The sequence below is a fragment of the Pagrus major genome, chromosome 7, assembly GCF_040436345.1.
Source record: "Pagrus major chromosome 7, Pma_NU_1.0".
Classification (NCBI taxonomy): domain Eukaryota; kingdom Metazoa; phylum Chordata; class Actinopteri; order Spariformes; family Sparidae; genus Pagrus; species Pagrus major.
The window spans coordinates 10,984,532-10,997,932 of record NC_133221.1 but is presented as its reverse complement, the minus strand read 5'-3'; the positions used below and the strand labels follow the sequence as shown (position 1 = coordinate 10,997,932).

Below are 13,401 nucleotides of genomic sequence, written 5' to 3'. Positions count from 1 at the left end.
CTACAACTGGCAGCCTGGCTACAACTAAATAACCTGGCTATAACTAGCAGCTTGACTATAACTGGTAGCCTGGCTATAATAAGTAGCAGCTTGACAATAACTGGCAGCTTGGCTATAACTGGCAGCCTGGCTATAACTAGCAGCCTGGCTATAACTGGCAGCCTGAGTATAACTAAGTAGCCTGGCTTTTACTAGCAGCCTGGCTACAACTGGCAGCCTGGCTACAACTAAGTAATAAGTATAAGCTGTAATAAGTAGCAGCTTGACTATAACTGGCAGCCTGAGTATAACTAAGTATCCTGGCTATAACTAGCAGCCTGGCTATAACTAGCAGCCCAAATAGCATAGTGAAAGCGAGGCCTACAATTTTGGCATGAGCTCCGTGTCTACTTAAAAATTTTCCCCTCATTACTTTTGAAGAACTATCAAAATAGTACGGTACACTTCAATTTGTCAATTTGTTTTGTGTTCCCAAAAATACTTGTTTGTCTATTTTTGACTGTGAGCAGTAGCAGCCACAAAGACATAAATGGAAAAAAAAAACAGGCCATTTGAGAATTAGCTCATGAAATGTTGAAACATGCTGCAATTTAGTGAGAAACGATTGATCAAAGAACATAAAAGATTAACGACGGGTAGGTTTCTTTGTAGTATCAGTGTGACTTCACTGTGCATGCTCTGTGTGCTGCGGTTCAGGCACTGTTGTCCTCTACCGATCGTTGCTCAGACACTTCTCATCTCCTTCCACTGGATACCATTTCCACAGAGACATTTCTCTCTTATCTATTGTTTGTTAGGGTTTTCACCGAGCTGTGCCACCTTTGGGCTGGCTGTCTCAGACAGGCCAGGCATATTCCTCAGGCTGTCAACCTGCAGTCAAACAGCAGCGGCCCCCCAATCTCTCTCAGGGGAAGAGGTTTTTCTTTTTTTCATCAAAATCAAAATGCCACAGCTGGCAGCCATCGAGCTGATAGTCTGCTGCCAATTTGATTTAGGCAAACTCTGCATGTACATACAGTATGTTGAATAATTGCTAATTTTCCAGTCAAGGAAAACCATATTCCAAATAACATTACACAGTATTACACTCATGCATTTTGTAAAAGCATTCGTGGCAAAAAGAATTAAGCATCCTTCATTCTTTAACATAGCTCATACTTTGGCTCTGTGTGAAAAATGAGGCCCTGAGTATATCAATGGGCTAATTGTGTCGTGGCTGCTGCCATTTGCTGCTGTTTCGGTATAATGAATTATTAATCCCCAGAATGCTAATGTCTCTGCTCTGGCTGAGTTGAGAGCTGTGAACCTTGAATAAGTGTGAATATTCTTCCCATCTTCCATTAGTTACTCTGATGATGCTTCAGAATCCAACACCCAGACCTTGTTTCGGATCTGTCAGAGTAATAAATGATGCACAAACAGCCACGGTTCATAAAAAGAATGGCAGCGAATTTCCACCGAGGAGAGATGTTCGGCTACTTAAGAACCATGTCCTCCATTGTCTTTCTTTCGCCATGCATGCTGCATTTTGTTTAAGTCCCGGTGTTTTCAGAACAATGATTGCGACCTGGAATCCTGCTTGCTCAGTGGAAAGGGACTCGCACAAGGACAAACACGGCAGGCTCGTTTGTCCTGCACATCGAAGTTGAGCATCGCTCTCCATAGCAACAAGAGAAGGCGAAGGAGACGAGAAAAGACGATAGGTTTGTGTGATCCCTGCGGAGAGCTCCGGCTGAGGGTGAGAGACAGCACTAGAACGGCCCTGAAACACAGCGCTGTCACCTCTCATCCCCGTGGACAAATATCAGTTCAAACTGCCCTGACGCGTACTGTCACTGCATCGGAGGAGCGGCCGGCTCTTTTTAGGTTAGATTTCTGTGTGAATTAAGCACAGTCCAGTCCACTCATTGTTCTGTTTTAGAGACATGTCCTGCCTGAAGACAGAAAAACTGCAGCTCAGTAGCTTCAGCAAATGGCTCATCTGTTAGAGGCAAAAGAAGAAGCGAGAGTGCAGTCTCTGAAAATTGTTAGTGAATTCCTCTGGTACGTCATTCTGCTTTGTAAATCATCCCACAATTTTACACTTAATGCAACAACAAGTTGGCCCGAATGAATATTTTAATAGACTGGAAACACTTGGCTTACTGGTGTTATTATGAGACACACTTTGAGAGAGGTTTTGACCTCCACAACAACAGCCCAGCAAAGCTTATTCTCCTCATTGTCATCTCTGCAATAACGGGGACGGCTTTATTATCCATGCCTCTCTGTTTCCCCAACTCTCTGTGGAGAATTATAGGGAAATAAAAGCCGCAGACCTCACAGTGGCTTTCCAGAATACCTCCAGTCACTCACTATGCTGCAGTTCTCCGACAGGCTACTCAGGCATTTGTATGCATTGAACATATTCAATAAAGACAGACGTCTCGCAGTCATGGATACACTTAGGGCTGAGCAATACGGCCTAATATCAATATTTTGCATTCAACATTGTAGGGATGACAATGACCATAACAACTGGTACTAAAACAGTGAGGCTTTTGATAAATAACCATCAGTAATGTGGATATAATATAAATATAAAGTGGGTAAAAGCAAGTGTACAAGTAGAACAGTCTAGTTAAAAAGATCTCTTAACTACAATGCAGCCTCGGCCTGGGCGATGAAATTATACAATATGATTCATCGATGGCAATAAGAAAATAGTATAGATGGAGATTCAATGGAGAGGTACTCAGCTGCAACACTGTACGACAAAACATCCCCATAACTTATAAAGGATGACCTGTGTGCCTTGATAAAGTGGTTACATTCAAAATGAAGAGGCTAAATTCAACCTTTTTCCACTTTTTCTTTAAAAATGATCAATAATAAATATCGATATCAACCTATATGAACCTTCACTTTCGTGATAAACTTTTCGTCCGTATCGCCCAGGCCTAAGGCACCACCCCAAACACTATGAAATTTCAATTAGCCTCTCTGTTCTCAGACACTCCAAATGAAACAGCTGCCATCCGTCATAATAACCCGCTCACAGTGCACAGGTAAACAGGTATAAATAACCACTGCACAAATGGACTTTCAATGGTAGACAACAGCACAGCTTTTATCCGGCACTCTCATTGCAATTGCTGTGATAAAGTGTCGGACTACTCCTATGCTATGGGCTGTTGCCGCAGGCTGGGTTTATGAATGAGTGGCTTACAGAAGTGCATGAGGGAGCCGGAGAACATCTTATCATCAGACGTTCACTGAAGAACAATCCAATAAAAGCGGGTCACTGAGGCTGTTGAGTGCCCGCCTGCCTATCTCACCCAGGTTCTAATCACATCTGAATGAAGCCATCCATTCTGATTACAGAACAGCAGACCAATTAAACACCGCCATGTTGTTATTCCTCTCTCATTAGCCACGGAGTGTGTATGAGAATAATCCCCCGCCCCCCCATCACCGGCAGGGCCAATCTCTCACTCTCTCTCCACACACAAGTACAAACACACACTCAAACTTCTATCAAATCAGTGCAAAGCAATCCTTCGGGAGCACAGCTTATTTATTTATAGCGCCTGTGCCAAGTTCAGTGGCTCCTCCGTTATTAATGATAATGAAACCTACCCAGCAGTGTAACGTGCAACATTTTAAACAGCCAGCCTCACTTGTGTCATCGTGTGGCACATTAACAGGGTGAGAGATGTAAGTGACTGTAAGTCTGCCGTGTGTTGTCAGCAGAGTGCTGTGTTGGCAGTTGTAGTTGATTCTGAGCAGCGTCGAGCCCCGATACAAAAAGGGAACAGGGAGCCAAGATAAAACCTGTGACTGTTCGAGAAATTCCCAGCAACGGTTACAGCGATTTGAGACTTGCTGCTGCCTCACTTTAAAGAGATGCCACAGAATAATTACACTGAGACACTTATACTATATCCATTGGGAGAGCATTAGAGGCAGTAGCATAGTTTCACTGAGTGCCTATATGGAGCAGTGTAGTGGAGCTCTGTTGTATGGAAGCCAAGAAAGGACACACATAATTTAAAGTTCATATACATACTGATAAAGCTAAACTTATACCTTTGAAATATTGTAATTTGAAACCCATCTATCTTGATTTATCAGGTTTGAATTCCCCGCTGTATAAGTTTAAGGAAGTCATATGACATTTTGGAGTGTTCAGCTCAAGCCCCCATGAGGAGCGCCTGGCTTTGTAGGGCCAAACCGGGCATTACAACATCACGTGATGGACCCAAAAAGACTTTTTCCCATATGCTATTGTGAAAGAAGCGACTGTGACTAGAGCCATTCAGTCCAATAAAATTTAGAAAGTCTTAAAGAGCCACTAGATACATTTATTTTATCCCCATCCAAGTTAGTCGGGCGCTAAGCCGGAAGTTAGACCAGGACCCGGGAAGTCAAGCTTTTATAGCTTCAAAACGCCACTGAGCAGCGTTCATAGGAACTAACGGGGCTCCACCTCCAACAATGTGTCCAGATGTAATGTAACATCCTTGGTTCAGTTATGATTTTCATTTGCTAAAACAAACTTTTTCTTTCTTAGATCGTATGACTGACGCTACCTGACAAGCAGAGGTCTGATTGATTTGATCAAGTTAATGTCTGTTCTGTTATATGACAAAAGTTCCCTTTAGAAACCAGACAATTTATAATTTGGCATAATCAAATGACATTTTCTACAAAAGCATAACAAATGTTAGCAGCATTATTGCACACATTAAAAAATACAAAACACAAAAAGGGCACTTCATAAACACCAGTGCTAATAGTCAGAGTGAAACTTAGGTGTCTTCAGAGTCTTAGTCGTAACTGCAGTGCATTTATACAGATCTAATCGCCAGACTTCTCACATTGATCACTCTCATTGTGAACGTATCAATAAAATACCTGTTCAATCTTAATTGAAATCTCCTGATTGAAATGAAGCTCAGCCTGCAACCAGTAAGACAAACTGTATATGGGGCGAAAGTGAAAGAAAGGTGTTTACCTGACTGTCAGAGTACATTGCTGCACATCACCGTTGTGCTTATAACATTCCCTTTCAACCTCCCTTTGCTTCCATAATTGGAGTACGAGCAGAATTCATTCATGTATGTGGGACAAGCTGCACTTATCTCTTAATTAATGTCTTTTTTTTTAATGCAGATCAGCCTGTCTTCAATGTTGTTAACGAACACAGCTTTGTAGTGGAACCACTTTGCTGCTCTGCATTGAGACGTAAACAACATCTCCCATTTACTGTAGCATCTGCTCTTGTGGTTGTGGATGTACTTTAAATATTTTGGCAAATTGAAAACTGAATAGGCAGAGTGTTATCAAACACTTTTTTTGTGAAGTGCTTTGTAATTTGGTTAGTTTTGATGGATTCATTCATTCACTTGTAAAGTCTTTTATCATTCCTTTCTTTTTCTGTCCAATTACATATAATTTAATAAACAGTTTTTCGGCATAAAACACCTTGTGCATCTCGTCCAATTTACATGTGCAGCCCTGCTAACTCGATAGAGAGGTGTCAAATTGAGCAGCTCATCATTACTACAGTATCACCAACTGCACCTGACATAGTGGGTGATGAGCTGCTCTTGATGCTTGTCATTGATTTTCAGGATCACTGCCATCGTATCTATTGCTTAACCCTGAGCAGATGTCAGAAATCACTTTAATTCAGACATGTCATGGCTTTTGCATCCAACCCTTGTATGCGGCTGCCAACGAGTCACATGACACAAAATGTTGCCGGTAGAGATGTGCACGCGCGGGAAGACTGAACCTCAGCTCGTACATTAGGACAATAACGATGCTGGCACGGCAGCTTCATATTAATGAGGAGAAGATTCCGGGAACTGTGGCCAAATTCACAACCAAGCATGGCATGCAGGGCGCCGCTGCCATTTGGGAGGTTTCCAACCACATCAAAGCATCAATTTGGTGAGATGGGATTGTTTGCCTCTGAAGCTTGTCCTCCATTTCTCCTGCTATGCTTTTAGATTTAAGCAGCAGCAGCACTGGTTCAGACAGCGCCATATGGAAAAAGTTAATTCCATTATAACTAGAGGGCCGTCTTCTGATGTCAACACATACATTATAAAATGTGTTATGAGAAACCTTGTCCTCATTTAGTGTTCATGACAATAGTTGAAGGATGTATGGAGATTATTTCAGATAATGAAAAAATGCTAGCTCTATTCATTTATAAAATCTAGTGTTAGAATAATGACAACAAACAATAAAAATCAACAGAGTTGCAACAATTAGTTGATTAATGGATTGGTCCAATTGAAAGAAAATTAGCTTCCAGCTGTTTGATAACCAATTCATTGTTTGTTTGTGCCATTTTTCAAGCCATAATATCAAACATTTGCTGGTTCCAGCTTCCTAAATGTAAGGGTTTGCTGCTTTTTCTTTGACATTTATGATAGTAAATGAAGAGTTGATGGGTTTTTTGGACTATTGGTTGGAAAAAAGAAGCAATCTGAAGATGTCACTTTGAATTTGGATGAGTGTTTTTCCCAATTCCAACTGCTGAATACCCAAAGGTGTAAAAGTAGCACACACACAAATCTTCAGGACAAAGTCGACAACTTTCAATTTCACCAACTGATTCCGGCCAACACACTAGACTAGACTGAACTGTCCTGGCTTCAGACACACCATGATGCCTGAAAAAGTGAAAATACTTTTGGTTTACCTCATCATTTTATCCATTAAATATTTTTTTTGCCAGACAAATATCAGTATTGAGAGCTGCAGAGTAAGACTGAACGCCTCTCTGTTTGCAGAGATGTGTGTGCACGGAAAACAAAATTCTCCAATGGGAAACAACAGCTAATGACTTACAGTATTGAACACTGGCTTGTTTATTATTTCAGAAAATCCCTCTTTTGTCCACAAGCAATTTAACTGGAGGCAAAGTTTTGTAACTAAAAAACAACTTCTAAATCTGAAAATGACATTCATTCCAGCATACAGATGTTTTGAGGGAGATTAATATTTGGCAATCCACCTAGAACAGTAAAACTAAAAGTATTAAACATTGATGAGATTTTTTTTTATTCAACTGATTTTTAACATAAAAATTTGATGTAACCCATTTTCTACTTGGATTTTTCCCCCCTTTTGTACAGTGCTGTTCGTAGGGAAGGGACTGAGAAACTTCACATCTCCAACTCTTCTGTGCATACACACACACACACACATTTTCTGGGATGGTGTAGAAACAAAGGCTGGCACACATCTCCAGGCTGTGGCCCTCTGGATTTAGCTTCGAATTTGTGATAGGACAGTCAGAGCAGAAGAAAAACGGTCTGGGCAGCGCAGACAGTCGAGCACCTAAGGGAAGAACGGACTTGGCCTGGAAAATTTTGACTAAAACACAGGCTCCATTACACTCTGTTCAACTCGTCTAGACACGGCCGGCTCCTCAACACACAGTGCTACAGAGGCAGATGAAGGGGCTGTTTGGATCCCACAGTGAGGAATCCCTAAAGAGAGAGGCTGCAGATAAGGAGTGTGTTTTCCAGTGAGACAGTACATTCAAGCCATATTTCTTGCCTATGTTCACAGCAATGATCGATTCACATTTCAGTTCTAAATCAGTCCACATCTTCACTCTGTCAGCAGGGACCCCTACAAATCTCCAGCCACTAAAGTTCACACAGCGAACAAGCTAACAGCTGAGGAATGTGACCTTGGACTGCACTTGACATAAAATCTCATCATTTCCTCCACTCTGTAATATCCACAAACAGCCATAACAGAAACCTTATCAGCCCGACCTCGGTCCTTCAGACAGAGGGATAGCGCCATGATGTGACATTCAGCTTTACACACTGAAATCAAAAACACTTACACAGCACACTGTCTTCACCAAAGCGTTTTCCAGAGCAAGGTGATTTTTCCCACCAGGATTTAGAAGTGTTTTTTAGAAAGAAAAAGGATGAAGACAGAGCACACTGTTGGAGTAGTTGAACATACCTGACCATTCTGGAAGAGTCAAATTCAGACCTGAAAGACAAGAAAAACACTGGTTCACTGATTTTGTTGAGCAGGTAGAAACAAGAAGCCGCAGTATGTCTGTAATGCAGCTAAAGACATGAACAGTAACAAAACGCCTCACTGACCACCAGCGCTTGATTCAGCATTTACATTGCAGCTGCCAAGTTTAGCTATTTGGCACTGAGGTGCGACACTTCGATCAATCTAATATCCTAAGAAATGCTCACACTTCAATTCCAGCTACAACTTACTGCCGATGTGACATTCATAATATTAGAGATGAAGATTCGACTGGGTGTCTTAAAAATGTCTCCTTATCATGAACAGGGCATCTTTCAAAAGTCTTTTTGTGTTGTGGTGTTGATTAAACACTTCTCTGGTCTCTTTGGTCTCAAATATTATAACAGAAGAAATGTCACAGTTGGAAAATCACACGTGCAAATAACAAAAAAAAAATCATAGCAAGTCAACTACGACTCCCAAGGTACATTTCAGCGAGAAAGACAGAAGCCTAAAATTCTGTTATATACAACGTGAGTGAAACTTCTTCTTCTTCTTCTTCTTCTTTTTATATGTATATATTCTGGGTCAAGTTTGGATGAATGCACCAACTATGGTGATGGCTTTTTCTCCATAGCAATGACAAGCTCAGCCTCATGGGTATTGGAGTATAGAGCTGTCTGCCACTCCAAACTGACAAGACCAAACATAATTTCTCAGAAGAAGTTTAAATAAGTAAAATGGCAGCCATAAAATGAACATATAGGATTGTTATTGTTTACAGTTAAGTAAAAATTGAGGATGTCATTTAAAAAAAATGTTTAAATGGGGATTTAAACTGAGGAAAAACATTACTGGAACCTGCAGGCAGCTCCTACATGTTCTCACTCCCGACTCGTCAAATACAGCGGCTCGGTTAGTAGCCTTAATCTTTAAACTATGTCGTCAAGTAAGCAATAATACATAATATATAACATCCATTAGGACTTTCAAAATAAAGCTTGCTGAAAACATTTCAAATATTATGACTTTTGGACAGTTATTAATATTGTGAAACGGTTTCTGACTTGGTTTAGGCATCAAAACTACTTGTCAGGTTTAGAAAAAGATCATGCTTCGGGTTCAGTTACATCACGTTAACTTACTTACGTAATATAACTTACGAACAATTCAATCTTGAATCTTGATCACATTTAGGACACGAACTACGGTCTCTTTTTTATGACCTGTCAAACCACCCTCCAGCTCTTTGTCGCCCTTCATACCACTGCACTAGAAGCGCACCTTCAGACGTGAAAAATTAGCAGCATAGGGCCACTGACCAGGCTGCTGTATTTGATCTGTTGGGAGTGAGAATGGGCTGGCGTTTCCCACTGTGACAAGGCAAAACTGTGGGAAAAAAAGGCCTATTTCATTGCACAGATGTAATAAAGTGCTGATTTAATAGTGCTCAGTTTGACACTTGGGTACGTATTTTTATATCAAACTTCAGGTATGTGGTAAACACATTACTTCACCTTGGCCCCAGTTATGGTGTCATGCGTTTGCTGTCATACACTGTGTCCTACATTTCCGTCATGAAATTTCATTAGCGATACACTGCAGTAAATGGCTCTCCAACAGCAAGACAAGTACTCTTTACGTCACAGAAATAAAATGTAGTCGGTTCTGTGAACCACAGCACTAAAGGGCAATAAAGTGACTGCATGCCTGTATGAGGGCAGATTTACGAGCCCCTGTGTTGCCTCTTTTCACTCTTCACATGGAGAAAACAGTCGGCTATTCATGGCGGAACGACAGTTAGTGACTGATTGTACCGTTAGGTACTGTAGCTACAAAAGGTTTCTTCTTAGAGGGGCTGCACTGCTCAGAATATGTTTTGGGTTTGCTCAAAGAAAAAAAACGATCCTCTCTGCTGTACAACGCTCTGATTGACAAGTGATCTTTTTCCACCTTTCTTATCACTCGTCTGATACTTTAATTTCCTTTCTGCTAGTTGTGCAATCTTCTCTTTACTCTTTTATTACTCAAACATTTGCCTTTGATTTTCTGGTATATGATCAAAGATGTTAATGACTCCATAAAGCACAGGACAAACTTATTACCACTGGTGTTTTCATTACAGCAGAGCCCATTATGATTGTGTGAGTGAGGCTGAGGTGAGGACTAGAGCTCGGTCAATAGAATGCAGCTGTAGGATGAGATTCATTGGCACACATGCTGCAGTCAGGATTCAATGGCAATTACCAAAGCTATTGATTGTTGTGTATACAATGCATCACTGAAAAAAATGATCAGAGCAAGACCATATTTCACAAATCTCTTCGCTGAATGATATGTCCATCTTTTAAAGCTCCTTGCACTCAGCCATGTAGAACAAACATCCTCAGAGAAAAACCAGAGTGAGGAAGAAGTGGTCAGAACCCTGGACAGCTCCTGTGTCCTGCAGAAAGGCCACTACAAACTACTCCTCCTCCTCCTCGTCCTACTACAACTACTACATCTCTTTTTCATGAAATCTGTAATGCCCGCAGTCCTGCAATTCACATGAGTTGCCTCTCTGAGTGAATCGGAATCAATGGTCAGTCTGAACAACTCGGAGTTGTGCTGATTGGATCTGAGGCAAAACAAGGTTACCACAAAGCGTACTAGCTCTTTCAGAATGAGACGGGCCCATTGATGAAGTATTAATTAATTTTGCTTGCAGCCTGGAGAAAGCTCATTTGTCGAGCCGTTAAATGAACGAATTCCACATTTTACGACCTTATCCAAGCACAATCTATCATCCACTCGATGACGGGGTTAGAGTGAAAGAAGAGTTAGGATCTGGGAAGTTAAAGTGTTGCAGAAACACTGGCTACGGAGGTTCATCCAGGTGCAATCCCAAAGACGTTTTAAATTATGCATGGAATGCCGAATCCCATTGGAGGTATCAAGGCACAGGAAGGCCTCCACAAGCTGTGAGATAGGTTTCACCCACGGTGGCCCAAAGAGAAGCCAGCTCTCCAGCCAAAGATTTAAGACTTCAACCCAGCTGCTTCCTTACCACAAATCTTACACTGCTGTCTTCACCACTCCGTCAGTGTCCTCAACCTGAACTTTACCTCAGGGCACATAAGTGCACATGCATGGCATACGTTTGTGCCCTCTTTGTCCTGTGGCTCAGAGTCTGTTGCATTGAGGACAGCCTGTTTCCTGTTGTGAGGCAGGAAACGGACAGAGGGCACAGCCAGCGCAAAAAAAAGAAAAAAAAAATGCTGACTCAGACTTTATCAATCTGCCTTTCTGCAAGAGTAAGTGCAACTGGACACGACTGTAGAAATGCACCAGTCTACTCGTTTAATCATAGCTGCCTGCCCGGCTTCAAATGAACCGAGACGTCATATCGTGAAGGCCACACAGATTCAACACCGAGCTGCCCACGCATCCCTGTTATTTCTCAACATGTTTACGGCCTTTTTTTTTTTTTTAAATAATCATTTCTGTACCTTCATACATCATAAAGGCTTGGGACACTTTTCCCTTAAGCTGTTTTACTTTCCTCGCCTCTTACAGGAAAGACTTGCTCCAATGTAATTATAAAACCATTATTTGTTTTTTTTCACTGTAAAATATTGAGTAGGGCTAAGCCTTGAAGAAATGGCTTCTAGCACTTCATCACATTATCGCCTTTAATATGGCAGTAACAAAAAAAAGGCAGAGTGCTAGAGCAATAAAGGAAATGGCTGTTTTCCTTTCCTGAGCTCAGAAGAAAATCTGAGGTAATTACAGTTTGTCCAAGCTGTGTGACTGATGGCGAGTTTTCAAAAATGTCTTTACCTACGTTATTTTCTCCTAATATATATATTTATATATTTTATCCTCTTTCACCTTTGAAAAGAGGATACGCAGCCTTAACTTCAGCTTTGGCGATACCTGAAGACGCTAACAGCAGGAAGTCTTTAAACTGAACTGCTTAGACCAGAGTTATTTAAAGTTACCCAAACAGTTATTGGGTTCACCGAGTCTACTGTGTCATGCGGCGGCAACCGTGACAGGCACGAAACGCTTCAAGCTTCAAGCGAACGAACCCCTTCAAGCCGTGATGAAAAAGAATAAATCACGTCTGAAGTAACACTGAATTTACACAACTTTCTACCGAAAACACAACAGCACTTCGTGCAATTTTGTGGCTCTGGCCTCCATTCATTACAATGTCACCAAGTGATCAATGACTCGAACCGGCGGTCGGCTACAACAGCTCATTCACACTGACAGGTTCCTCAGAGGCACACCGTGAAGCTTGACGGTCTTGTACAGTATTTCATAGTTATTGTCAGTATTTTATAAGATCCATTTTTCTCTAAAGGAGCACTGCGGCCGAGATAAAGCGTGCAGCATTTCAACATTCGATGTAGATTTTTACTCTTGCTTGTCTGATGAGGTCCATGCATGTGTGCCTTTATGCCCTATTCCCTTGCTTTAGAGCTTTTTCTCAGTCCAGTGCATAAATGAAGGGCATTCATCATGTGTTAGGGCTCTCCTCTCTGTATTACTGCGGCCTAAATGATCTGTATTAATCAGAGACTAATTACAAGCAGAAATGTGTCTGGCTAAGCAGATCTAATGAGTCAGTCCAGTCCTCTGTAGTGGTTTGCTTCTCATGGTGCCGTCAAATTATGGATCTCTTAGGAGTTACTGGTGTGTGACCCCCCGCTGGCTGTCTGCCCCTGCAAGTAGGTAGGGTAGCAGTCTTTCACACACACACACTTGCATACACATACACGATTGTACATATTGCTGAAAATGGCTCAAAACAGGCCACCTGCTTCCTTCAGCCACTTTCATTTCTCATCATCTACTCATGTCACATTGCTCTGATAGTCAATATATTATTTAGACAAAATGCCAAGGAGCGTGAAATGTGCCGGCAGAGGAACCGGACCTTTGAGGTGATTGATATTACGACCCTGTCATTCATCAGTATTCTTTAGAGAACTACCGACACCATTTTTTCCTTCCCGATACCCAGAACTAATCTGATACCAGTGTTTACCCCACCACCATGCAAACACACGGTTACGTTGCGGCTCATTTCGAAGGGCGTGGGTCTGCTGCCATATATGTTTTTTTACTGTTATTTTTAACAACATCATCATGAACTTTTACCAAAGAAGACCAAGGAGTCCTGACTGTCACGGACTCATCTGCGACGTCACAAGAAGCTTTTGGAAAGCTGTCAAATCACACTGGGATAACATGAGTTTTCAGGTTTTGCAGGAACTTGTGGAGACCATTCGAGGTCAAGTGCATGCTGTCATTAAAGCCAAAGAGGGACATGGCAACCACTCAGGTATTCATTCAATCTCTCATCTGTCTTGGCTGTGTATAGGTTATACTGTACGTGCCAAGTTGAAA

At 41.6% G+C, this 13,401-nt stretch overlaps 1 protein-coding gene across 2 annotated transcripts in view; it reads right to left on the bottom strand.

Annotated features, from left to right (window-relative positions):
• iqsec1a (IQ motif and Sec7 domain ArfGEF 1a) overlaps positions 1-13,401 on the bottom strand; it is a 98,392-nt gene that overhangs the window by 71,242 nt on the left and 13,749 nt on the right. For both annotated transcript variants that reach the window (XM_073471049.1, XM_073471047.1), the window contains exon 2: positions 7,984-8,013. In XM_073471049.1, coding sequence (XP_073327150.1) covers positions 7,984-8,013 — 30 coding nt within the window. The remainder of the gene's footprint in view (positions 1-7,983; positions 8,014-13,401) is intronic.